Here is a 26,998-nt window from a genome sequence, read left to right on the forward strand (position 1 = left end):
TTCACACCAAGACACATATTTTCTCCAAATACGGTGGTAATGTTTAGACGTTACTCCTTTCCTGGCCTGAATAAGTGTGGGAATGACTTGTTTGGGAATACCTTTTCGGGCTAGGATCCGGAGCTCAACAGCCATGCCGTCAAACGTAGCTGAGGTAAGTCTTGATACACACATGGCCACTGCTGAAGTAGGTCCTCGCGAAGAGGAAGAGGCCAAGGATCTTCTATCTGTAATTCTTGAAGATCTGGATACCAAGCCCTCCTTGGCCAGTCTGGGACAATGAGGATCGCTCGAACCTTTGTTCTTCTTAAGATTTTGAGAACTTTTGGTATTAGTGGAAGTGGAGGGAAGATATACACCGACTGAAACACCCACTGGGTCACCAGTGCATCCACTGCTATTGCTTGATGGTCTCTCAACCTGGAACAATATCACTGAAGCTTCTTGTTGAGACGAGATGCCATCATGTCTACATGAGGAACTCCCTAAATACTTGTCACCTCTGCGAAGACTTCTTGGTGGAGGCCCCATTCTCCTGGATGGAGATCGTGTCTGCTGAGGAAGTCTGCTTCCCAGTTGTCCACTCCCGGAATGAAAATTGCCGACAGAGCGCTTGCATGCCTTTCCACCCAAAGGAGGATCTTTGTCGCATCTGACATCGCCACTCTGCTTTTCGTTCCGACCTGACGGTTTATGTACGCCACTGCTGTTACATTGTCCGGCTGGATCTGTATGGGTAGATCTTGAAGAAGATGCTCCACTTGTAGAAGGCCATTGTAAATGGCTCTTAACTCCAGAACGTTTATGTGAAGACAAGCTTCCTGACTTGACCATCTTCCTTGGAAGCTGACACTCTGCGTGACTGCTCCCCAGCCTCGGAGACTTGCATCCGTGATTACCAGGACCCAGTCCTGAATCCCGAACCTGCGACCCTCTAGTAGGTGAGAGCTGTGCAGCCACCACAGGAGTGAAATTCTGGTCTTTGATGACAGGATTATCCTCTGGTGCATGTGGAGATGGGATCCGGACCACTTGTCCAACAGGTCCCATTGGAATACTCTGGCATGGAATCTGCCAAACAGTATGGCCTCGTAGGCTGCTACCATCTTTGCCAACAGCCGAATGCTTTGATCGAAACTCTTGCTGGTTTCAGAAGTTGTTTGACCATCCTCTGGCTCTCCAGAGCCTTTTCCACTGGAAGAAAAACTCTTTGTAGTTCTGTGTCCAGTATCATTCCCGGAAATGGCAATCTTGTCGCCGGTATCAACTGAGACTTTGGGAAGTTCATGATCCAACCGTGTTGTTGAAGTACAGTCAGGGAGAGTGCAAGGTTCTGCACCAACCTGTCCCTGGACCTTGCTTTTATGAGATCGTCCAGGTAAGAAATTATATTGACTCCCTTCCGTCGAAGGAGGACCATCATCTCCGCCATCACCTTGGTGAAAACCCTCGGAGCCGTGAAGAGACCAAACATCTGAAATTGGTAATGACAATCCTGTACCACGAATCTCAGATAAGCCTGATGCGGAGGATAAATGGGAACATGTAAGTAGGCATCCTTTATGTTTCAGGCAGAAATTGAGAGATTTTAGGTTTAGGATCGGTCTGAATCCACAACGCCCTCCTAGCCGAGACCGCCATCCCAAGAGCCCAACATCTCTCATGGCCTCACGCATGTATGATGCAGCGTCTTTTATATGACCCAACGTCAAGAGAATCTCGTCTTTATCTAGCGTGTCTATATCGGATGACAAGTTATCCGACCACTTTTCTGTAGCACTACTCACCCACGCACAGGCAATGGTAGGTCTGAGCAGCGTACCATTGGTCACATAAATAGATTTTAATGTGTTTTCCAATTTGCGATCCGCCGGCTCCTTAAGGGCCGCCGTGCCAGGTGCAGGGAGAGCTACCTTTTTAGTTAATCGTGTCAGTGCCCTGTCCAGAACGGGGGGTGACTCCCATCTTCTCCTGTCCTCTGCCGGGAAAGGATAAACAACCTGAATTCTTTTAGGAATTTGAAATTTCTTATCAGGATTTCCCCAGACCCCCTCAAAGAGGGTGTTTAGTTCATGGGAAGAAGGAAAAGTTACCTCCACTTTCCTTTCTTTATAAAGGTACACCTTCTTGTCAGGCAAAGAAGGGGTCTCCTCAACGTTTAAGACGTCCTTTATAGCTACAATCGTGTACTGAATGCTCTTAGCTAACTTCAGATCTATTCTGGAACCACTAGGGTCGACACAGGAATTAGAGTCCGTGTCGGTATCAGTATGAATTAGTTGGGCAAATGATCTCTTATGTGACCCTGAGGGGTCTTCTGTGGGAGAAAAAGCAGAGCTTTGTAACATCACATCCTCCACAGACTTTCTCCAGGTCTGTGCCTCAGACTCAGATTTATCCAATCTTTTTCTGATATGATTCACACTATCACGCAAATCTTTCACCCAATCAGGTTCGGGTGGTGCCGACACGGTCACCACATTACAATTCTGTGTCCCTAATATAGCTTCCTCCGGAGAAGAGCACTCTGCCTCAGACATGTCACACACGTGTACCAAACACTCCACAGACACTCCGGGCTTATAGGAGACAAACCCACAGTAAAATCTGTCAGAGGGATACTGAGAGGATTTGCCAGCTCACACCCCAGCGCCAGTAACACAATGCCTGTAAAACAAAATTGCCTACAGAACTGCAGCACTTTTACAATTATAAATATATTACATACAAAGCACCAAATTGCACTGTGCCCCCTGTTTTGCACCCTGATACTTGTTCAGCAGTGAAGGACCAGCGATCTCCTCTGAAGCCTGGAAGGGGAGAAAATGGCGCTGAGTAGTGTGCTGGCTAACTGAGGAAGAAGCCCCGCCCCCGCAATGGCGCGCTTCTCTTCAGATTCTTCCACTGTAATATTTATACTGATGGGGGTAGGACTGTGCCACCGCACCATATGTCCCCTCTATGCCAGTTTTTTATGAGGTATCATGCTGCCCAGGGTGCCCCCCGCGAACTGCACCCTATTGTGCATGTGTGATATGGGAGCATGGCGCGCAGCATTCCCGCCCGCTGCGCGGTACCTTTCAGCCGTCACTGCAACAAAGATCTTCTTTCTTCTTATACTCACCCGTCTTCTGACTTCTGGCTTTGTAAGGGGGGGGTGACGGCAGGCTGTGGGAGTGAGCATCTAGGCGCAGCTAGCGTTCAGGACTCTGTCAGCCAGAAGCAGAGCCATGAAACTCTCAGGAAGTTGGTTCCTACTTCTGCCCCCTTGACCCACGAAGCAGGGAGAGAGTTGCCAGCAGTGCTCCCTGAAAATAAAAAAACCTAAGTCTTTTCAGGGAAACTCAGTAGAGCTCCTCAGAGTGCATCCAGTCTGCCTGGGCACAATTTCTAAACTGAGGTCTGGAGGAGGGGAAGAGAGGGAGGAGCCAGTTCACACCCTTGAAAAGTCTTAAAGTGCCCATGTCTCCTGCGGATCCGTCTATACCAGAGGTTCTCAAACTTGGTCCTCGTGGGCCCACACAGTGCATGTTTTGCAGGTCTCCTCACAGAATCACAAGTGAAATAATTAGCTCCACCTGTGGACCTTTTAAAATGTGTCAGTGAGTAATTAATATACCTGTGCACCTGCTGGGTTTCCTGCAAAACATGCACTGTGTGGGCCCACGAGGACCAAGTTTGAGAACCTCTGGTCTATACCCAATGGTTCTGAAGTGGACCCCAGGATCCTCTAGGACGCAAGAGAAATATATTTCCCTCAATAGTTTGTAGTGACAGAGGAGGGTGTAGGATAAGAGATTACTGTAGTGACTGAGGAAGGAGAATATGTGACTCTTTTCTGTAATAAGTGATTATTACTCACCTGTGCTGATATCTGTAGGGATTTCCTCCTCCTTACACTGCTGATCACCCCTCATATACGTCTCTTCTTCTCCCTCTATAGCTTCTGCCTTCATATCAGTCACATATGTCTCTTCTCTCTCTGTATCTTCTGCCTTCATATCAGTAACATACGTCTCTTCTTCTCCATCTATATCTTCTGCCTTCATATCAGTCACATACATCTCTTCTTCTCCCTCTATATCTTCTGCCTTCATATCAGTCACATACGTCTCTTCTTCTCCCTCTGTATCTTCTGCCTTCATATCAGTCACATACGTCTCTTCTTCTATATCTTCTGCCTTCATATCAGCCACATACGTCTCTTCTGCTCCCTCTATATCTTCTGTCGTTATATCTGTCACATACGTCTCTTGTTCTCCCTCTATATCTTCTGTTTTAATATCAGACAGACTTTCTTCCTAAAAAACAAACACACAAAAAACACTCTGACATTTGCATAGTCAGATTAAAGTTTGGTGAAACAGTATAATATCAGTGTATAAGACACAGCAACTCTAATCATCATATATTGACAGTTCACAACACCCATAGAGGGAGAAAATAACTTGTGGCGAGCCCGAATGGGGCTTTCTAGCGCCCTCACCGCTGCTGGCATACTGGTGGCAAGGATGCAGCTGTCAGTATACTGACGGCCAGCGTCCAGGCCGCATTTAAATCGTACGTATTCCACCCACTTACCTGATCCTTCTGTGGGATCCTGTGATTCTCCTCTGTACAATCCTGGGAATACAGAGAACGGGGACATCTCTCTGGGGTATCTCTGTTACTGGGCCCATCTGTAGGAGACACACAGTGACTGAGTACAGCGTATATATGTGATTATCAGATGATGTGTGTATATAGGGGCCCCCATACTTACTCTCCCCTGTACAATACATGACAGTCTCCTCTTACCCAGTGATGTGAGGGGCCGGTGATTCTCCATCATCACGTCCTTGTACAGACCCCTGTGTTCCTCTATATACTCCTCCTCCTGCATGGAGACATATACAGTGACATCCTGACACCTTATAGGCACCTGACACACACAGTGATACATTCATCACCCAGACACATCCCCTGGTGTTACTGTATAATGTCCCATTCCCAGCAGTCACCTCTCCAGTCATCACCCAGACACATCCCCTGGTGTTACTGTATAATGTCCCATTCCCAGCAGTCACCTCTCCAGTATTCACCCAGACACATCTCCTGGTGTTACTGTATAATGCCCCATTCCCAGCAGTCACCTCTCCAGTCAGCAGCTGAATGATCTTGTTGGCGAGTTCCAGGATCTTCTGGTCATTGGGCCTCTCATGTATCAGTGAGTAAGGTTGAGGAACCGTGATGGGGCTCCGGTTCCTGTTCAGTCCTCCTGACACACGGGGACGGCTGCTGCATGTCTCAAAATCACTGGATGTCTTCTTCACTACTGTGTAATCCTGTGAATTGGGGAAGACACCAACTATGAATACATATACTCCAAGATCTCCTTACTTCCCCAGTCATGTGTCTGTATTATTACTGTAGATATGTGATGTCCCTATGACACTCCCAGATCCCCTCACCTCCCCAGTCATGTCCCTGTAATATTACTATAGATATAAGTGATGTCAGTGTGACACTCCAAGATCTCCTCACTTCCCCAGTCATGTGTCTGTATTATTACTATAGATATGTGATGTCCCTATGACACTCCCAGATCCCCTCACATCCCCAGTCATGTCCCTGTAATATTACTATAGATATAAGTGATGTCACTGTGACACTCCCAATCCCCTCAACTCCCCAGTCATGTCCTTGTATTATTACTAAAGATATGAGTGATGTCACTGTGACACTCCCAGATCCCCTCACCTTCCCAGTCATGTCCCTGTATTATTAGTATAGATATAACTGATGTCACTGTGACACTCCCAGATCCCCTTACCTCCCCAGTCATGTCCCTGTATTATTAGTATAGATATAACTGATGTCACTGTGACACTCCCAGATCCCCTCACCTCCCCTGTCATGTCCCTGTATCATTAGTATAGATATAAGTGATGTCACTGTGATGCTCCCAGATCCCCTCACCTCCCCAGTCATGTCCCTGTATTATTACTATAGATATAAGTGATGTCACTGTGACACTCCCAGATCCCATCACCTCTCCAGTCAGCAGGTAGATGATCTCCATGGTGATATTTATTATCCTCTCAGTCCTGTGACTCCTGTCCGTGTCCATGCTTAGTGATGGATGAGAATACAGAACATGTGACGTGTAATAAAGACTCTGGTTCCTCACTGCTGGAATGTCTAGAAATAAATATAATACATATAACACACATCACAGAAAACACATGTAACACAGACACATGACACTCTGTGACCAGAAAGACCCCCCCCCCCCCCCCACAGCCACAGATTCCTGGTCAGCATCTGTCAGAGGTTCCTGTGCCCCATAAGGCTCCTCAGAGTCACACAGTGCTGTACTGTATAATGTTACCCCAATGCTCCTCCCATTGTCGGGGTCTTATTCCTCCCAGACACGTACTTGGTGCCAGTTGCTGCACAGGAATCAGTTACAGACACATGAATTAGGGATGTTGGGATTTTGTATTATATTTATTCCAGAACCTGAGAGGATTTGTGACTGTACCCAGGTCACACAGATAGGGGGCAGGTGAGGGGAGAGGGGATCCGGATGGTAGATCGACAGTTAATAAGTCCACCACGATTGGTCGACATGGGAAAAAAGATTGACACAGGAAAAGGTCGACTTGACATTTTGGTATTTTTTAAAAACTTTACGATCCACATGGACTGTGATTGGGAATAGTAACTTGGGAAGCGCAGCGAGCCATACAAGCGGACACGGTGCAATAATTGGGGTTCCTGGTGATGTTACAGAGAAAATGACACCAAGTTGTTTTTTTCAATGTTTCATGTGTTGACCTGTCCCGTGTTGGCCTTCTTCACTGTGTCGGCTTTTTCCGCATGTCGACCAATAGCTGTCAACCTATTGACTGTCGACCTTAAACAGGTCGACCCTTTCATTCATAACCAGGGGAGAGTACACAGGAGAGCAGAAGGGGTGTAGATGTGGGGAGAGGGGAACTAAAGTAGGAAATCTGGGTGTACAGCGGAGGGTGACCACTCATTACTGTTATTATTACTCTGCTGCTATAGTAACAGGACACCACAGGCCACCCCCCCTGTATAATACTAATAACAGGACACCACAGGCTGCTCCCCCTGTATAGTAATACTAACAGGACACCACAGGCTGCTCCCCCTGAATAATAATAATAACAACAACAACAACAACAACAACAACAACAACAACAAGACACCACAGGCCGCCCCCCCCCCTGTATAATACTAATAACAGGACACCACAGGCTGCTCCCCCTGTATAATAATAATAACAATAACAACAACAACAGGACACCAAAGGCCACTCCTCATGTATAGTAGTAACAACAACAACAACAACAACACACCACAGGCTGCTCCCCCTGTATAACAACAACAACAACAACAACACACTACAGGCTACTCACCTTTTACCGTATCTGCTATGGGTGCTCCTCAAGTAACGCCAAGAACCATGGAATAATATTTACTTACATTAAGACATCTCAAATATAGATTTACCAAATTATCAACACTCATTTATATGTACAACCATGAAGATCAGAAACTCCCGTGTGAAGAACGGGTAGAACAGCCAGTAACTTATAAATATCATCTTTGTGTTATTCTAATTACTTTTAAAGTCAGAACTCACCACTAAATCAAGTATGCAGTGCCCACAGTGTGGGAGGAGCTGTGAGGTCATGTGGGAGGAGCTACAGTGGAGGACCTTGGTAAGAATAGAGAATTTTCCTTTGTAATAATTAAGAATTTGCGCCCACCTACCCAAAAAGGGGGCGTGGTGAAGATGACCCTAGTTTTGCAACCTGCACGCCCAGACATTGGCCACCACAGGGGAAAAAAATCCTTATTCATTCCCCTTACATTATTTGTCATGTTTGCTCCTTACAGTAATACCCATTACACATTATGCCACACAACGTAATGCCTATCACACATAATGCCACACACCATAATGTCCCTTATACATTATGCCGACATAAGTGCCAGTTACACATAATTCACCTAGTATAGTGCCAGATACACATAATGCCCCCAGTATAATGCCAGATACACATAATGCACCAAGTATAGTGCCAGACACACATAATGCACCCAGTATAATGCCAGATACACATAATGCACCCAGAATAATGCCAGACACACATAATGCACCCAGTATAATGCCAGACACACATAATTCACCCAGTATTGTGCCAGATACACATAATGCACCCAGTATAGTGCCAGATACACATAATGCACCCAGTATAATGTCAGTTACACATAATGCACCCAGTATAGTGCGTTACACATAATGCACATTAGTATAGTGCCAGATACACATAATGCACCCAGTATAACGCCAGATACACATAATGCACCCAGTATAGTGCCAGATATACATAATTCACCCAGTATAGTGCCAGATACACATAATGCACCCAGTACAATGCCAGATACACATAATGCATTCAGTATAATGCCAGACACACATAATGCACCCAGTATAATGCCAGATACACATAATGCACCCAGTATAGTGCCAGATACACATAATGCACCCAGTATAACGCCAGATACACATAATGCACATTAGTATAATGAAAGTTATATTTAATATTTCCTGTATAGTGCCAAATACACATAATGCACCTAGTATAATGCCAGATACACATAATGCACCCAGTGTAATGCCAGATACACATAATGCCCACAGTATAATGCCAGTTACACATAATGCACATAGTATAGTACCATTTTCATATACTCCCTGTATTGCGCCAGATACACATAATGCACCCAGTATAATGCCAGATACACATAATGCACCCAGTATAATGTCAGTTACACATAATGCACCCAGTATAATGTCAGTTACACATAATGCACCCAGTATAATGTCAGTTACACATAATGCACATTAGTATAGTGACAGTTATATATAATATTCCCAGTATAGTGCCAGATACACATAATGCACCCAGTATGCAAGATACACATAATGCACCCAGTATAATGCCAGATACACATAATATCCCCAGTATAGTGCCAGATTCACGTAATGTACCCAGTATAGTGCCAGATTCTCATAATCAGTGGTGCAAGTATAGCGGTAAGGGCAGGTACGGTGTATTGTTATAAGACTGGCAGCTGGTACACCATACAACCCAACCACTTTGCAGTTGCCCACTATTAGTACTGCTCCACCGAGTGCTGTACTCTGTAATGTTGAAGTTACAACAGAGCGAGGGCTGCTGGGAGCTGTGATGATTCTCCCTGTTCTGCAGCTGCCATCCCCGAAGAGGCGCATGCTATCGCTGTGCAGTATATACATATGTGGCACAGAGATGAGAGTGGCTGGCTGCTAGGGAGAAGGCGGACATGAGAGACACAGTGAAGGGGGGTGGGGGCTCTAAGCCTAGAGACACAGGGGTAATTCTGCTGCGATAACGAGATTTATGGTAAGAACTTACCGTTGTTAAATCTCTTTCTGAGAGGTACACTGGGCTCCACAAGGAATGGACAATGGGGTGTAGAGTAGGCTCTTGATCCGAGGCACCAACAGGCTCAAAAGCTTTGACTGTTCCCAAGAAGCACAGCGCTGCCTCCTCTATAACCCCGCCCCTCCGCACAGGAGCTGTTTTCAGTTAACCAGCCCAATGCAGTAGCATGATAAGAGACGACATCAGTTAGTAGCCACATAAATCACACTCTCATGACAGGAGAAGTGTCAGCGGCTAATGCCATACCAACCCAAAGAAGCTAAGTGCGTCAGGGTGGGCGCCTTGTGGAGCCCAGTGTACCTCGCAGAAAAAGATTTAACTAAGGTAAGTTCTTACCATAAATCTAATTTTCTGCTGCGCGGTACACTGGGCTCCACAAGGAATGGACAATGGGGATGTCCTAAAGCAGTTCCTTATGGGAGGGGAAAAACTGTAGCGGGCACAAGAACCCGGCGTCCAAAGGAAGCATCCTGGGAAGCGGCACTATCGAAGGCATAGAACCTTATGAACGTGTTCACTAAGGATCACGTAGCCGCCTTGCACAATTGATCTGGTACCCCTGGAAAGAGGGGACCCTCAGCTACCAGCCTAAGGCCCTTATACTCCTGGGGCCATTGGGCAAGAGCCCATTGAGCCCATACGTAAAGATGGCCCTGGCAGCACCGATTGACCAAATTGGAGGTCATCATAGGCCAAGGTATCAAACATATAAAACTTAGCAAAAGTGTTTGACCCCGACCAAGTAGCAGCTCGGCAAAGTTGCAATGCCAAGACACCTGGGCAGCCGCCCAGGATGAGCCCACCTTCCTAGTGGAATGGGCCTTCACCAATTTCGGTAACGGCAATCCAGCCGTGGAATGAGCCTGCTGATCCGTCTGACAGATCCAGCGGGCAATGGTCTGCTTGGAAGCAGGACACCCAATCTTGTTGGGAGCATACAGGACAAACAGAGACTCTGTTTTCCTAATCTGAGTCGTTCTGGTGACATAAATTATCAAAGCTCTGACCACATCCAGAGACTTTGATTCAGCCAAAGCGCCAGTAGCCACTGGCACCACAATAGGTTGGTTAATATGAAAAGAGGAAACCACCTTCCGCAGAAACTGTTGCTGAGTTCTCATGGAAGATCAAATAAGGGCTCTTGTGAGACAAGGCCGCCAACTCGGACAATCACCTTGCGGATGCCAAGGCCAACAAAATGACCACTTTCCAAGTGAGGAATTTCAATTCTACCTTACGTAAAGGTTCAAACCAATGGGATTGAAGGAACTGTAACACCACGTTAAGGTCCCAAGGTGCCACAGGGGGCACAAAAGGAGGTGGATGTGCAACACCCCTTTTACAAACGTCTGCACCTCAGGAAGTGAGGCCAATTGTTTCTGAAAGAAAACCCGACAAAGCAGAAATCTGTACTTTAATGGAGCCCAATTTAAGGCCCGCATCCACTCCAGCTTGTAGAAAGTGGAGAAAGCGTCCAAGGTTAAAAACTTCTCCGCAGGACCCTTCTTGGATTCGCACCAGGAAAGATATTTCCTCCAAATACGGTGATAGTGCTTTGACGTCACTCCCTTTCTAGCCCGAATAAGAGTGGGGATGACTTCACTGGGAATACCTTTCGGGCTAAGATTAGGCGTTCAACCGCCATGCCGTCAAACACAGCCGCAGTAAATCCCGATACAGACACGGCCAGGGATTTTCCACTAGTAAATCCTGAAGATCCGGATACCAAGCCCTTCTTGGCCAGTCTGGAACAATGAGGATCGTCGGAACCTTTGTTCTTCTTTTGATCTTTAACACCCTCAGAATCAGGGAAAGTGGAGGGAAAACATACAACGACTGAAACACCCAAGGTGTCACCAGAGCGTCCACCGCTATGGCTTGAGGGTCCCTTGACCTGGCACAATAGCTCTGGAGCTTCTTGTTGAGACGAGATGCCATCATGTCCACTTGGGGAACTTCCCAATGATTTGTTACTTCTTTGAAGACCTCTGGATGAAGCCTCCACTCTCCTGGATGGAAATCGTGTCTGCTGAGGAAATCTGCTTCCCAGTTGTCTACTCCTGGAATGAAGACTGCTGACAGAGCGCTTACCCGTTTCTCCGCCCAACAGAGAATCTTTGTGGCTTTTGCCATTGCTGCTCTGCTTCTTGTTCCACCCTGGCGTTTTATGTAAGCTACTGCTGTTACATTGTACGCCTGGATGAGGACGGGGAGACTTCGAAGGAGTTGCTCCGCCTGGAGGAGGCCATTGTAAATGGCCCTCAACTCCAGCACATTTATGTGGAGACAGGATTCCTGACTCGACCACCTTCCCCCGGAAGTTTTCCCCCCGTGTGACTGCACCCCAACCCCGGAGACTTGCGTCCGTGGTCACTAGAATCCAATCCTGGATCCCGAACCTGCATCCTTCGAGGAGGTGAGAAATGTGCAGCCATCACAGGAGTGATATCCTCGTCTGGGGAGGCAGGATTATTTTCCGTTGCATGTGTAGATGGGAACCGGACCATTTCCCACTGGAACACTCTGGCATGGAATCTGCCTGTCACAACTGAGGGTTTTGGCTGACAGGAGGAAGCCTCAGTTGTAGGTGTTGAAAGGAACTTAAACCGGGGAGGTTTAATCAGACCCCTGGACATGTAAGTGTTAAAGGAAACCCGAAGGTGTGACCATGACAACCAGGTAAAAGCAAAAATAAAAGTTTATTGACAGACTCCGTGTAATAACAGACAGCAAATAATGGCAATGGCAAATTATATAGTTCCTGGAACACTTTGACCATAGAAGGTATCACAGAGCACTGGTAGGTTAAAGAACAGTTGTTAAAGTCCTTTGATGGAATAACCTTACCAGGCCTGGCTGCAGTAGTGAAGATAGCCGAGGAACATGCCAGTAGATGTAATAGATGAAGCTGTTGTATTACTGGATGGAACCAGCCAGGTGGTAAGACACAGAGTGGATGCTGAATGGGATCAGCCAGGTAATAAAGTCACAGAGTGAATGCTGGATGGAACCAGCCAGGTGATGAAACACGGAGTGGATACTGTAAGATGCTAGGGAGCGTGGAAACAGGAGAGTTGTAGAAAGGTTACCAGTGGATGGTGGATACTGCTGGTAAGTAGGGATCCGCTGGATCGACACCGGTACTCTACAGAAGCTGGAATCTGCTGAAAGCTGGCTGCTGGAAGCAGATGGGTTAATGGCTGGAAGCTGGAACAGCCACGGAGGACTGCTGAGTCAGGCTGCCCCGCAGGATGGAAGGCTGGTGCGGGTCTCTTAGTGGATGCTGGAAACAGGAGCTGGAACCTGGAGAAACAAACCACAGTAGAGAGAGACTGGAACAAGGTATGACAAAGCAAGCACTGACGACTTCCTGGCCCAGGCACAGGATACTTATACCTGCAGCTATGCAGGCATTGGCTGGGCAATTATGCAGATTTCCAGAGGCAGTGGATTGGTGAAACTGGAGCATGTGATTAGATCCAACATGACTGCGCCCATGTTAGAATTTGGAGGGAAAGCTGGTTTGGAAACCATGTGGAAACATAGTAGTAATGGCGGCGCCGGCCGCAGAGGACGGGAGACGCCATGCAGGATTCAAACATGGCTCCGCTGTGACAGCGTCTCAGAGTGTTGACACAGATGAGATCCGGACTTGGAACGCTGAGCCAGCCTCAGAAGACATCTAAACGGCAGGTAATGGCGTCCAGATACCCGGATCGTGACACTGCCAAACTGAATGGCCTTGTAGGCCGCCACCATCTTTCCCAGCAATCGAGTGCATTGATGGATCGACACTCTGGTTGGTTTTAAAATTAACTTGACCACAGCCTGAATTTCCCGGGCCTTTTCCACCGGGAGAAAAACTCTCTGTAGTTCTGTATCCAGAACCATTCCCAGAAATGACAGCTGGGTCGTCGGGATCAACTGAGATTTTGGCAGGTTGAGGAGCCAACCATGTTGCCGCAACACCGTCAGGGACAGTGCAATGTGTTGCATCAATCTGTCCCTGCATCTCGCTTTTATCAGGAGATCGTCCAAGTACGGGATAATCATGACTCCTTGCTTCCGCAGAAGAAGCATCATCTCCGCCATCACTTTGGTGAAAATCCTCGGAGCCACGGACAGACCAAACGGCAACGTCTGAAATTGGTAATGACAATCTTGAACTGCAAAGCGCAGGAAAGCCTGATGTGGAGGATAAATGGGAACATGCAGGTAAGCATCCTTTATGTCCAAAGAGACCATAAAGTCCCCTTTCTCCAGACTGGAGATCACTGCTCGGAGAGACTCCATCTTGAACTTGAATTTCTGTAGAAAGAAATTTAGGTCTTTTAGGTTTAGGATCGGTCTGCCGAGCCGTCCGGCTTCGGGACCACGAATAGGCTGGAATAAAAGCCTACTCCCTGCTGCGCAGGAGGAACCTTGATAATGACCTGGTTTTGAGACAACTTTTGTGCAGAGAAGCTGGCAAGGCTGATTTGAAAAAACGGCGAGGGGGAACGTCTTGAAACTCCGGCTTGTACCCTTGCGACACAATTTTTAAAATCTAAGGGTCCAGACCTGAGCGAACCCAGACCTGACTGAAGAGCTTTAGAAGTGCCCCCACAGGCGCGGACTCCCGCAGAGGAGTCCCGGCGTCATGCGGTGGACTTGGCAGAAGCCGGGGAGGACTTCTGCTCCTGGGAAGCAGGGGGGCCTGGGTTTCTTTTACCCCGCTTCCTGCCTCTAGTAGCAAGGAAGGCAGAGCCTCGACCCTTTCGGTATCTATTGGGTGAAAGGAATGCATTTGTTAATAATGCGTTTTCTTATGTTTAGGGGGGACATAAGGCAAAAAGGACGATTTACCAGCGGTAGCTGTAGATACTAGGTCTGTAAGACCGTCCCCAAACAACGCACCTCCTTTATATGGCAGAGATTCCATGTTTCTTTTAGAATCAGAATCCGCATTCCACTGGTGAATCCATATTGCTCGCCTAGCAGCTACCGCCATAGCATTGGCTTTTGATCCCAAAAGACCAATATCCCTGGCAGATTCTTTAAGGTACGCCGCAGCGTCCTTGATGTAACCCAGCGTTAGCATTATTCTGTCTAGCGTATCTAAATCTGATAACAAAGAATCTGCCCATTTCTCAATAGCACTACTGACCCACGCCGAAGCAATGACCGGTCTGAGTTGTGAACCCATGGTCGCATAAATGGATTTCAGAGTAGCTTCTTGCTTACGATCCGCAGGGTCTTTAAGGGCTGCCGTACCGGAGGACGGTAAAGCCACCTGTTTTGACAAACGTGACAGGGCCTTATCCACTACGGGGACTAACTCCCATTTTTCCCTATCAGCAGTGGGGAATGGATACGCCACCGGAATTCTTTTGGGAATTTGGAACTTCTTGTCAGGAGTGTCCCACATCTTTTCAAACAGAGCGTTCAGTTCATGAGAAGGGGGAAACGTTACCTCAGGTTTCTTCCCCTTGTACATACAGACCCTAGTGTCAGGAACGGTAGGGTCATCCTGGACGTGCAAAACGTCCCTAACAGCAATAATCATGTACTGAATGCTCTTGGCTAATTTAGGATCTAATCTAGAACCAGCATAAATCGACACTGGAATCCGTATCCGTGTCGATATTAGTGTCAGCTAACTGGTCAAAAGTACGCTTTTGTGACCCTGCAGAGTCCTGGACCTGGGACAACACATCATCCACTGATCTCTTATAAGCCTGGGTCTGAGCCTCATCTCTCTCCAGCCTTTTATTAATACGAGCCATATTAATATTTAAAGCATTTAACACATTAGGCCAGTCCGGAGTCGGCTGCACCGACGGGGCCACCCTACTGCATGCTGTGCTCCCATTACAGGCTCTTCCACCTTAGACATTGTCCACCACATGTGGACAAACACACCGGACTATAGGGGACAGACCTATAGAATCAGAGAGAGACACAGAAGGAGTATGCCAGCTCACAGCCCAACGCTGCTGTACAGGTCTGGGACAGCTAGAAATTGCCCCAGACTGCAGCGTTTGTACACAAGATATAAATATATATATTATCAATCACAGTGCCCCCCCCCCCCCCCCCCGTTTTGCACCCTGATACTTGTATGCCGCGGTGAGGAGGAGCAGCGTCCGGCAGCCAGAGGAGAGGAAATGGCGCCGGGCCGATTGTGAGCTGAGGAGAAGAAGCTCCGTCCCCTGAATGGCGCGCTTCTTCCCGCACTTTAAGAAATTCCTTATACTGGCGGGGGTTAAGGGGACATAAATGTCTTATAATCACCAGCTTTTTAAGAGGCCAATGCTGCCATGGGGTCAGTGCCACATACACATAATTCCCCTCGTAGTGCCAGGTACACATAATTCCCCTAGTAGTGCCATGTACACAATTTCCCTAGTAGTGCCAGGTACACATAATTCCCCTAGTAGTGCCAGGTACACATAATTCCCCTAGTAGTGCCAGGTACACATAATTCCCCTAGTAGTGCCAGGTACACATAATTCCCATCGTAGTGCCATGTACACAATTCCCCTAGTAGTGCCATGTACACATAATTCGCCTAGTAGTGCCAGGTACACATAATTCCCCTAGTAGTGCCAGGTACACATAATTCGCCTAGTAGTGCCATGTACACATAATTCGCCTAGTAGTGCCAGGTACACATAATTCCCCTAGTAGTGCCAGGTACACATAATTCGCCTAGTAGTGCCATGTACACATAATTCGCCTAGTAGTGCCAGGTACACATAATTCCCCTAGTAGTGCCAGGTACACATAATTCGCCTAGTAGTGCCATCTACACATAATTTGCCTAGTAGTGCCAGGTACACATAACTCCTCTAGTAGTGCCAGATACACGTTATAAGTATTAATAAGTGTAATAAGCGACAGAGGACAGAGCGCGCTGTTTCCGGATAAGTGACTTTCTGTGTATAATACACACTAGATACTGAGACTTTCATTCCCCATTATAAGGGTGAGAGGCCGACTATCCGGTGACCCCTGGCCCCCGGCGAGATTCCCCAATAACTTGAAACCACAACGATCTTGGGCAAACTTGGTCACAGCTTTATTGAAAACACACCAATACAGAATGCAGGGCACAAGGCGCGCCACATCCCGTCTCCCCCCCCCCCCCCGGAAACCTATGGGTGGAGGCGTGCTCAGCTCAACTTTGTGGGCACGCCGCATCCCGCCCCCCCTCCCCCCCCGCCTACCAGTGTATGTGGGTGCGTTGGGACCAACCTAGTAGGCACACAACATCTGCCCCACCTGGGGACCCCGACCCCATGTGCATACCACCTTGAACTGGCACGCAGCCCGTGCGACCCAACCATCCCAAGTCGGAGCCAGGCGTGCGGCCTGGTGAATATGACTGGCCGTCTGCCATCCCCTTACGTAACATTCCATACCATGCCTTGCTCACCACTTTCCCCACGCCGCTCACAAAGACTGTGACAATTTTTCGATTACCGCACTGATTGTGACCACATAACATTCCAGTAATAACGCGTTACCCAATAACAGCTCTTGCATTTACCTCTTATTTAATGTTTTGGGTTTTTTTTAAACGTGACCTCAACCACAACATTTTAAACACACATCACAATAAATTACCCCTCACCTGCTTACACCGCAATATGGTTCTACGCACAAGAAAGGCTTGGTATAGCCTCCGGCTGGGTAGGTGGGCAACCTTACCGGTAAGAAGTGCCTCCTCTCCCTCCTGCTGCTCCTTAAGAACGCTGCACCAGTATTGCCCCCCTGCCCGCGACCGCGCTGCCCCACTGGCCCGCTGGCTACCCCAGGTGCCAAAACAGGGACGAGCTCACTTGCCCGCCGCCAGCCACGCGCCCCCTTGCGGCCCTCTCCCTTAATCGGCTTCAGTCGCCATTTTGGCGTCCTTTGCCCCTATTACACAGAGTATAAATGTCACCATCACTCTCCTCCCTATACACATACATATTACACACATAGCTCCCATTCATACATACATACATATATACTCACAGAGGGGTGTGCTGCCCTATATCCTCACCCCTGCTACACAGCCCATAATGCTGCACCACAGGCTGCTCCAGCTGCACTATAACAAGGCACCAGAGGCTGCTCCCCCTGTAGTACAACAACCTGACACCAGAGCTGCTCAGCCTATAGAATAGTAATAAATGTAATAATATCATTACCTGCTGCCAGACACAGCAATGGCTGCTCTCTGCTCCTGCTGCTTTGTGGGAAAGATAGAAGGAAGGCGGAGCTCAGACCAGGGGAAAATGGGCGCCGCTCCTGACGTCACTACACGGCCCGTGAACCTATTGCTGCTGCCGGATTGGTCTACAAGAAAATGGCCGCCGGCCTCCTCCACTGAGGACATCTATGGCTAAACTAATTACAGAGTTTGTTGTGGCCGAGGTGTTGGACGGGAGGGGCCAGTCACCAGGAAGCAGCCTGTGCCAATCACGCCCTATTTCCGGACAGTGCGTTTCACTGTATGTGCGTTCCACATTACTTCCGGCTTGTGCGTTCCAACTGTCGGCCTGTGCGTTCCACACACAGGAAGTGAGTTTTTTCAGGTCCCTTAGGCCACTTGGTTCTAGCATCTACCCGGCCAGTCTCCGTCAAGATCAGGTAATGTTGTCTTACTATACAGGGTGAACAATCTGTGATATCCTGTTATTATTATTTTACAGGAGGAGCAGCCTGTGGTGTCCTGTAATTATTGTTTTACAGTGGGAGCAGCCAGTGGTGTCCTGTAATTATTATTATTATTATTATTATTATACAGGGGGAGCAGGCTGTGGTGTCCTGTTATTATTATTATTATTATTATTATACAGGGGTAGTGGCCAGTGGTGTTCTGTTATTATTATTATTATACAGGAGGAGCGGCCTGTGGTGTCCTGTTGTTATTATTATTATTATTATTATTATTATTATTATACAGAAGGAGCGGCCTGTGGTGTCCTGTTATTATTATTATTATTATTATTATTATACAGGGGCAGCGGCCTGTGGTGTTCTGTTATTATTATTATATGGGAGGAGCGGCCTGTGGTGTCCTGCTATTATTATACAGAAGGAGCAGCCAGTGGTGTCCTATTGTTATTATTATACAGAGGCAGGGGCCTGTAATGCCCTGTTATTATTGTTGTTATTATTATTATTATTATTATTATACACAGTGTTCGCAAATACGCGCTATAGCGCGTATTTTACCCGGATCTGAAGGCAGGGACTCACTTTTAAAAAAATGTGAGGGTCCCCGGGGACGCGCTCCGCTGCAGCCAACTCCTTGTAAACTGACAGCGACGGCGCTTCTTGCCCGTACAGAGCGGAGGTGGAGCCTTACAACTGGCAGTCTGGCGGTGCCCCCTCCCCCTCCTGGTCACGTGCAGCGGCTTCACACGGGGGCCGGGCAGAGAGAGAAGACGGCTCTGCGGCTGCTGTACGCTGTGCTGCGGGCGGGAGGTGACTCGCCAAGACTGTGAACTGCAGCTCCCTCCCAACCCGATATCTGCCTCCCTCTCTGCTGCCTCCAGTGTGCTCTCCCACGATCTGTGTGAAGGAGAGCAGCGGTGATCGGCCAGGAACCTCACCTCCAGCCCCTGCCGTGCTCTGCCACCACACTGTTGCCGTGAGAAGAGAGGGCTGCACCATTACCATCAGGTGTCCTCAGCATCCCTACGGATGCCCAGCTAGCGGGCCTGTGACACGGGAGCCAGTTCCCGAGGTGGCCGCATTGGGTACACCCCCCCCACAAACTTCTTCTCACCACTTTTACCTGACGGAAGCAGCACAGGGCCCTGGTGCGGAAGGTACATTGCCATATAGCAGGCGGCAGAGTGGGAGTGAGGTGCATGCACGGCACGGAGTCCTAGCTTTCATGTCCATGGGTATGTAACTGAGTTGATCACCTTGAGTAATCTGTGCTCTCTAGAGTAGCTTTGTAGTAAGTGTGCCCCATGTACAGAGTCTTTAGTATATATAGCATTAAGGTATATGGCCTTCTTTACTGTGCTGCGGCGTGCTCTACCTGGCGCATTGTGTATAACGGTGTGCTCTACCTGGTGCAGTGTGTATAACAGCGTGCTCTACCTGGCGCAGTGTGTATAACGGCGTGCTCTACCTGGCGCAGTGTGTATAACGGCGTGATCTACCTGGCGCAGTGTGTATAACGGCGTGCTCTACCTGGCGCAGTGTGTATAACGGAGTGCTCTACCTGGCGCAGTGTGTATAACGGTGTGCTCTACCTGGCGCAGTGTGTATAACGGCGTGCTCTACCTGGCGCAGTGTGTATAACGGTGTGCTCTACCTGGTGCAGTGTGTATAACGGCGTGCTCTACCTGGCGCAGTGTGTATAACGGCGTGCTCTACCTGGCGCAGTGTGTATAACGGTGTGCTCTAACTGGCGCAGTGTGTATAACGGAGTGCTCTACCTGGCGCAGTGTGTATAACGGCGTGCTCTACCTGGCGCAGTGTGTATAACGGCGTGCTCTACCTGGCGCAGTGTGTATAACGGCGTGCTCTACCTGGCGCAGTGTGTATAATGGCTCTACCTGGCGCAGTGTGTATAACGGCGTGCTCTACCTAACGCAGTGTGTATAACGGCGTGCTCTACCTGGCGCAGTGTGTATATTGGCTCTACCTGGCGCAGTGTGTATAACGGCGTGCTCTACCTGGCGCAGTGTGTATAACGGCGTGCTCTACCTGGCGCAGTGTGTATAACGGTGTGCTCTAACTGGCGCAGTGTGTATAACGGAGTGCTCTACCTGGCGCAGTGTGTATAACGGCGTGCTCTACCTGGCGCAGTGTGTATAACGGAGTGCTCTACCTGGCGCAGTGTGTATAATGGCTCTACCTGGCGCAGTGTGTATAATGGCTCTACCTGGCGCAGTGTGTATAACGGCGTGCTCTACCTGGCGCATTGTGTATAACGGCGTGCTCTACCTGGCGCATTGTGTATAACGGCGTGCTCTACCTGGCGCATTGTGTATAACGGCGTGCTCTACCTGGCGCATTGTGTATAATGGCGTGCTCTACCTGGCGCAGTGTGTATAATGGCTCTACCTGGCGCAGTGTGTATAACGGCGTGCTCTACCTGGCGCAGTGTGTATAATGGCTCTACCTGGCGCATTGTGTAGAACGGCGTGCTCTACCTGGCGCATTGTGTAGAACGGCGTGCTCTACCTGGCGCAGTGTGTATATTGGCTCTACCAGGCGCAGTGTGTATAACTGCGTGCTCTACCTGGCGCAGTGTGTATAACGTGCTCTACCTGGCGCAGTGTCTATAGGAGGTTCTACATGGTGCAATGTGAATTGGCACTTTTATGTGGCCATTCCCCTTCCCCATGAAGCCATGCCCCTAAATTTTTGCGGCGCGCCTGCGGCGCGCACAGCCTGTAGTTTCGGCTCTGGGAGGTGGAGCTCCAATTCACTTTCTGCCAAAGGGCACCAAAATATCTAGTTAAAGCTCTGGGGCAGAGTGTCCTGCATGCTACACAGCCCAGCAGCATTGTCACCCCATTCCCCCACCTTGCAACACTTCTGTAGTGTCCAAATAAGATTAATATTAATAAAAACCTTAATTCCGATGGAACCCAGAAAAGAACCTGTAGGACCCCAATTTTTAAAAGTGAGGGGTCCCTGGGACCCACCTTTTTTTGTGCTCAGCGCGATCACTGATACAGAGGGAGCAGCCTGTAGTGTCCTGTTGTTATTATTATACAGGGGGAGCATCCTGTAGTGTCCTGTTGTTATCATTATACAGGGGAAGCAGCCTGTGGTGTCCTATTATTATACAGGGGCAGCGGCCTGTGGTGTCCTGTTATTATTATTATTATTATACAGGGGTAGCGGCGTGTAGTGTCCAGTTGTTATTATTCTTATTCAGGTGGCGCGTCCTATGGCTTCTTCTTCTTCTTCTTTTATACAAGGGGAGCAGCCTGTGGTGTCCTGTTATTATTATTATAAAGGGGGAGCGTCCTCTGGTGTCCTGTTATTATTATTATACAGGAGGAGCAGCCTGTGGTGTCCTGTTATTATTATTATTCAGGAGGAGCAGCCTGTGGTGTCCTGTTGTTATATGGGGTGAGCAGCCTGTGGTGTCCTGTTGTTATTATTATTATTATACTCTGTGTCTCTCTGACTGACTTTCCATAGGTCTGTCCCCTATAGGCCCAGTGTGTCTGTGGGTGATGGTATACGTGTGTCAACATGTCTGAGGCTGAATGCTCTTCCCAGGAAGAGCCTGTAATCGGTCCCAAAAAACATTGGGGGTGGCCCCGTCAGTGCAGCCGACTCCTGACTGGGCTAATGTGTTGAATGCTTTAAATGTCAATATGGCTCTTATCAATAAGAGGTTGGATAGGGCTGAGGCTCAGACCCAAGCATATAAGAAATCGGTGGATGATGTATTGTTTCAGGTCCAGGACTCTTCGGGGTCACATAAGCGTACATTTGACCAGTTAGCAGACACCAATACCGACACGGATACTGATTCCAGTGTCGATTATGCTGATTCTAGATTGGATCCAAAATTAGCTAAGAGCATTCAGTACATGATTTTTGCTGTTAGAGACATTTTACACGTAAAAGACGACCCTGCTGTTCCTGATTCTAGGGTCTGTATGTATAAGGGGAAGAAACCTGAGGTAACGTTTCCCCCTTCTCATGAACTGAACGCTCTGCTTGAAAAGATGTGGGACACTCCTGACAAGAAGTTCCAAATTCCCAAAAGAATTCCGGTGGCGTATCCATTCCCCACTGCTGATAGAGAAAAATGGGAGTTAGTCCCCGTAGTGGATAAGGCCCTGTCACGTTTGTCAAAACAGGTGGCTTTACCGTCCTCCGGTACGGCAGCCCTTAAAGACCCTGCGGATCGTAAGCAAGAAGCTACTCTGAAATCCATTTATGCGACCATGGGTACTCAACTCAGACCGGTCATTGCTTCTGCGTGGGTCAGTAGTGCTATTGAGAAATGGGCAGATTCCTTGTTATCTGATATAGATACCCTAGACAGAGACAGCATAATGCTGACGCTGAGTTACATCAAGGACGCCGCGGTGTACCTTAAGGAATCGCAAAGGGATATTGGTCTTTTGGTAGCAAAAGCCAATGCTATGGCGGTAGCCGCTAGGCGAGCATTGTGGATTCACCAGTGGAATGCGGATTCTGATTCCAAAAGAAACATGGAATCTCTGCCATATAAAGGAGGTGCGTTGTTTGGGGACGGTCTTACAGACCTAGTATCTACAGCTACCGCTGGTAAATCGTCCTTTTTGCCTTATGTCCCCCCTAAACATAAGAAAACGCATCATTATCAAATGCAGTCCTTTCCGCCCAATAGATACCGAAAGGGTCGAGGCTCTGCCTTCCTTGCTACTAGAGGCAGGGGGCGGGGTAAAAGACACCCAGGCCCCCCTGCCTCCCGAGAGCAGAAGTCCTCCCCGGTTTCTGCCAAGTCCACCGCATGACGCTGGGGCTCGCCTGTGGGGGCACGTCTAAAGCTCTTCAGTCAGGTCTGGATTCGCTCGGGCCTGGACCCTTGGATTTTAAAAATTGTGTTACAAGGGTACAAGCTAGAGTTTCAAGACGTTCCCCTCGCCGTTTTTTCAAATCAGCCTTATCAGCTTCTCTGCCCAACAGAGAGCTAGTGTGCGACGCAATACAAAAATTGTGCCAAAAACTGGTCATTATCATGGTTCCCCCTGTGCAACAGGGACAAGGCTTTTATTCCAGCCTATTCGTGGTCCCGAAGCCAGACGGCTCGGTCAGACCGATCCTAAACCTAAAAGACCTAACTTTCTTTCTGCAGAAATTCAAATTCAAGATGGAGTCACTCCGAGCAGTGATCTCCAGTCTGGAAAAAGGGGACTTCATGATCTCCTTGGACATAAAGGATGCCTACCTACATGTTCCCATTTATCCTCCACATCAGGCTTTCCTGCGGTTTGCAGTTTAGGATGTCATTACCATTTTCAGACGTTGCCGTTTAGTCTGTCCATGGCTCTGAGGATTTTCACCAAAGTGATGGCGGAGATGATGCTCCTTCTACGGAAGCAAGGAGTCATGATTATCCCGTACTTGGACGATCTCCTGATAAAAGAGAGATGCAGGGACAACTTGGTGCGACACATTGCACTGTTCCTGACAGTTCTACACCAACATGGTTTGCTCATCAACTTGCCAAAATCTCAGCTGATCCCAACGACCCGGCTGTCGTTTCTGGGAGTGATTCTGGACACAGAACTATAGAGAGTTTTTCTCCCGGAGGAAAAGGCTCGGGAACTTCAGACTCTGGTAAAACAAATCCTGAAACCAACCAGAGTGTCGATCCATCAATGCACTCGATTGCTGGGAAAGATGTAGGCGGCCTACGAGGCCATTCAGTTTGGCAGATTCAATGCCAGAGTGTTCCAGTGGGACCTGTTGGACAAATGGTCCGGTTTCCACCTACACATGCAACGGAATATAATCCTGTCTCCCATGACAAGGATATCACTCCTGTGGTGGCGGCGGCACGGTTCTCACCTCCTCGAGGGATGCAGGTTCGGGATCCAGGATTGGATTCTAGTAACCACGGACGCAAGTCTCCGGGGGTTCGGGTGCAGTCACACGAGGTGAAAACTCCCAGAGAAGGTGGTCGAGTCAAGAATCCTGTCTCCACATAAATGTGCTGGAGTTAAGGCCCATTTACAACGGCCTCCTCCAAGTGGATCACCTTCTTCGAAGTCTACCCGTCCTCATCCAGTCGGACAATGTCACAGCAGTAGCTTACATAAACCGCCAGGGCAGATCAAAAAACAGAGCAGCAATGGCAGAAGCCACAAAGATTCTACATTGGGCGCAGAAACATGTCAGCGCTCTGTCAGCGGTCTTCATTCCAGGAGTAGACAACCGGGAAGCGGACTTCCTCAGCAGACACGATCTCCATCCAGGAGAGTGGGGCCTTCATCCAGAGGTCTTCACAGAAGTGACAAGTCATTGGGGAGTTCTTCAAGTGGACATGATGGCGTCTCGTCTCAACAAGAAGCTCCAGAGCTATTGTGCCAGGTCAAGGGACCCTCAAGCCATAGCGGTAGACGCTCTGGTGACACCGTGGGTGTTTCAGTCGGTGTATGTTTTCCCTCCACTTCCTTTCATTCCAAGGGTGTTAAAGGTCATAAGAAGAACAAAGGTTCCGACAATCCTGATTGTTCCGGACTGGCCAAGGAGGGCTTGGTATGCAGATCTTCAGGATTTACTCTTGGAAAATCCCTGGCCGCTTCCTCTACGGGAGGACCTGTTACAACAGTGGCCGTGTCTGTATCAAGATTTGCCGCGGCTACGTTTGATGGCATGGCGGTTGAATGCCAGATTTTAGCCGAAAAGGGTATTCCCAGTGAAGTAATTCCCCCTCTTATTCAGGCTCGAAAGGGTGTGACGTCGAAGCACTATCACCGTATTTGGAGGAAATCTATTTCCTGGGGTGAGTCCAAGAAGACTCCTGCGGAGAAATTTAACCTTGGACGTTTTCTCCAAGCTGGAGTGGATGCGGGCCTAAAATTAGGCTCCATTAAAGTACAGATTTCTGCTTTGTCTGTTTTCTTTCAGAAACACTTGGCCTCACTTCCTGAGGTGCAGACGTTTGTAAAAGGGGTGTTGCACATCCAACCTCCTTTTGTGCCTCCTGTGGCACCATGGGACCTTAACGTTGTGTTACAGTTCCTTCAATCCCATTGGTTTGAACCTTTACGAAAGGTGCAATTGAAATTCCTCATTTGGAAAGTGGTCATTTTGTTGGCCTTGGCATCCGCAAGGCAGGTGTCCGAATTGGCGGCCTTGTCTCACAAGAGCCCTTATTTGATCTTCCATGAAGATAGAGCAGAGTTGAGAACTCGTCAACAGTTTCTGCCAAAGGTGGTTTCATCTTTTCACATTAACCAACCTATTGTGGTGCCAGTGGCTACTGACGCTTTGGCCGAAATGAGCCTCCTGAATCGTCTGACAGATCCAGCGGGCAATGGTCTGCTTGGAAGCAGGACACCAGCTTCCAAGCAGACCATTGCCCGCTGGATCTGTCAGACGATTCAGGAGGCTCATTCCACGGCTGGATTGCCGTTACCGAAATCGGTGAAGGCCCATTCCACTAGGAAAGTGGGCTCGTCCTGGGAGGCTGCCCGGGGTGTCTCGGCATTGCAACTTTGCCGAGCTGCTACTTGGTCGGGGTCAAACACTTTTGATAAGTTTTATAAGTTTGATGCCTTGGCCGATGATGAACTCAAGTTTGGTCAATCGGTGCTGCAGAGTCATCCGCACTCTCCCGCCCGTTCTAGAGCTTTGGTATAACCCCATGGTTCTATTGATGACCCCAGCATCCTCTAGGACGAAAGAGAAAATAGGATTTTACCTACCGGTAAATCCTTTTCTTTGAGTCCATAGAGGATGCTGGGCGCCCGTCCCAGTGCGTACTGTATCTGCAGTTGTTCGTTCTGGTTACACACTTGTTGTGTTGTTGTTGTTGTCAGCCTGTTGCTGACGTTAATTTGGTTACACACATGTTGTGTTCCGGTTTTGTTCAGCCTATTGCTGACATAGTTGGTGCCGTTAGCTTGTGTTCTATGGAATGCCATGTTGTACGGCACGTTTGTGGTGTGAGCTGGTATATATCTCACCTTAAATTAAAATCTTAATTACTTTCCTCGAAATGTCCGTCTCCCTGGGCAAAGTTCCTATAACTGAGGTCTGGAGGAGGGGCATAGAGGGAGGAGCCAGTTCAAGCCCTTTGAAAGTCTTAAAGTGCCCATGTCTCCTTGCGGATCCTGTCTATACCCCATGGTTCTATTGATGACCCCAGCATCCTCTACGGACTCAGAGAAAAGGATTTACCGGTAGGTATTAAAATCCTATTTTCTGTATCTGTGTGTGCATATAGCTGCTGGGTGATTTCTACTTCGTGTACCTCACTCCTACTGCTATCCCAATATTCTGTAACCTGAGGGAGCTCAGTACGTCAGGGTTATTAGATATATAGGTGTTTTCACAGGATATACATATTTTGTATTTTTCTCTGTGTTTTTCAGTCACATTTTACCTCAGAAATCCTCAGTTTGTGCTGTCACTCTACACGGGGGGTTTGTGCTGGTATTTACCTCCTATTATTGTACTGTGTCGCCTGTAGTTTAAGCTTTCATACTATGTCGGCTACACAGGACGATGGGTCTGGGTCTGATTCCGCGGCACGCGGTTATGGCGTACCAGATGCGTTTGAGGATAACATGGCTGCTGAGGGTTCAGGTTTTGGGGGAGCTGTACCCCCCAGTCAGTTTGTAGCACCGGGGGCACATCAGGGTCCGTCCTGGTCAGCCTTTTCCGATATACTGACTACGCTGGTAACTAAACTTACGCCCCCTGTGGGACCTCCTGTGCCTTATCAGCCTTATATGGTCCCTGCGGTTCATCCGCCATGGACAGATGTCCTGTCCACTCAGTTACAGCACTTGAATAAATCTTTGGTTATACAA

The 26,998-nt window shown here is 48.4% G+C and overlaps 2 protein-coding genes across 8 annotated transcripts in view; one reads left to right on the forward strand and one right to left on the reverse strand.

Moving 5' to 3' along the window:
* Positions 1-26,998, reverse strand: part of LOC135056995 (zinc finger protein ZFP2-like) — a 68,050-nt gene that overhangs the window by 40,722 nt on the left and 330 nt on the right. For 2 of the 5 annotated variants that reach the window (XM_063962841.1, XM_063962837.1), the window contains exons 1-6: positions 17,684-17,792; positions 6,032-6,180; positions 5,133-5,324; positions 4,798-4,876; positions 4,582-4,679; positions 3,863-4,301 (exon numbers count right to left, since the gene is read on the reverse strand). In XM_063962841.1, the coding sequence (XP_063818911.1) occupies positions 3,863-4,301; positions 4,582-4,679; positions 4,798-4,876; positions 5,133-5,324; positions 6,032-6,109 (886 nt within the window). In that variant the 5' untranslated portion in view covers positions 6,110-6,180; positions 17,684-17,792. Of the gene's footprint in view, positions 1-3,862; positions 4,302-4,581; positions 4,680-4,797; positions 4,877-5,132; positions 5,325-6,031; positions 6,181-17,121; positions 17,241-17,507; positions 17,635-17,683; positions 17,793-26,998 lie in introns of those variants that run through there. The other 3 variants (XM_063962839.1, XM_063962838.1, XM_063962840.1) reach the window with 3 other exon arrangements.
* The window catches only part of LOC135056965 (oocyte zinc finger protein XlCOF6-like), a 76,040-nt gene continuing 67,046 nt past the window's right edge, over positions 18,005-26,998 (forward strand). For 2 of the 3 annotated variants that reach the window (XM_063962765.1, XM_063962762.1), the window contains exon 1: positions 18,025-18,125. The gene's annotated coding sequence lies outside the window, so the exon portion shown is untranslated. Of the gene's footprint in view, positions 18,126-26,998 lie in introns of all 3 variants that reach the window. The other variant, XM_063962763.1, reaches the window with a different exon arrangement.

This window comes from Pseudophryne corroboree, chromosome 3 (assembly GCF_028390025.1).
Source record: "Pseudophryne corroboree isolate aPseCor3 chromosome 3, aPseCor3.hap2, whole genome shotgun sequence".
Classification (NCBI taxonomy): domain Eukaryota; kingdom Metazoa; phylum Chordata; class Amphibia; order Anura; family Myobatrachidae; genus Pseudophryne; species Pseudophryne corroboree.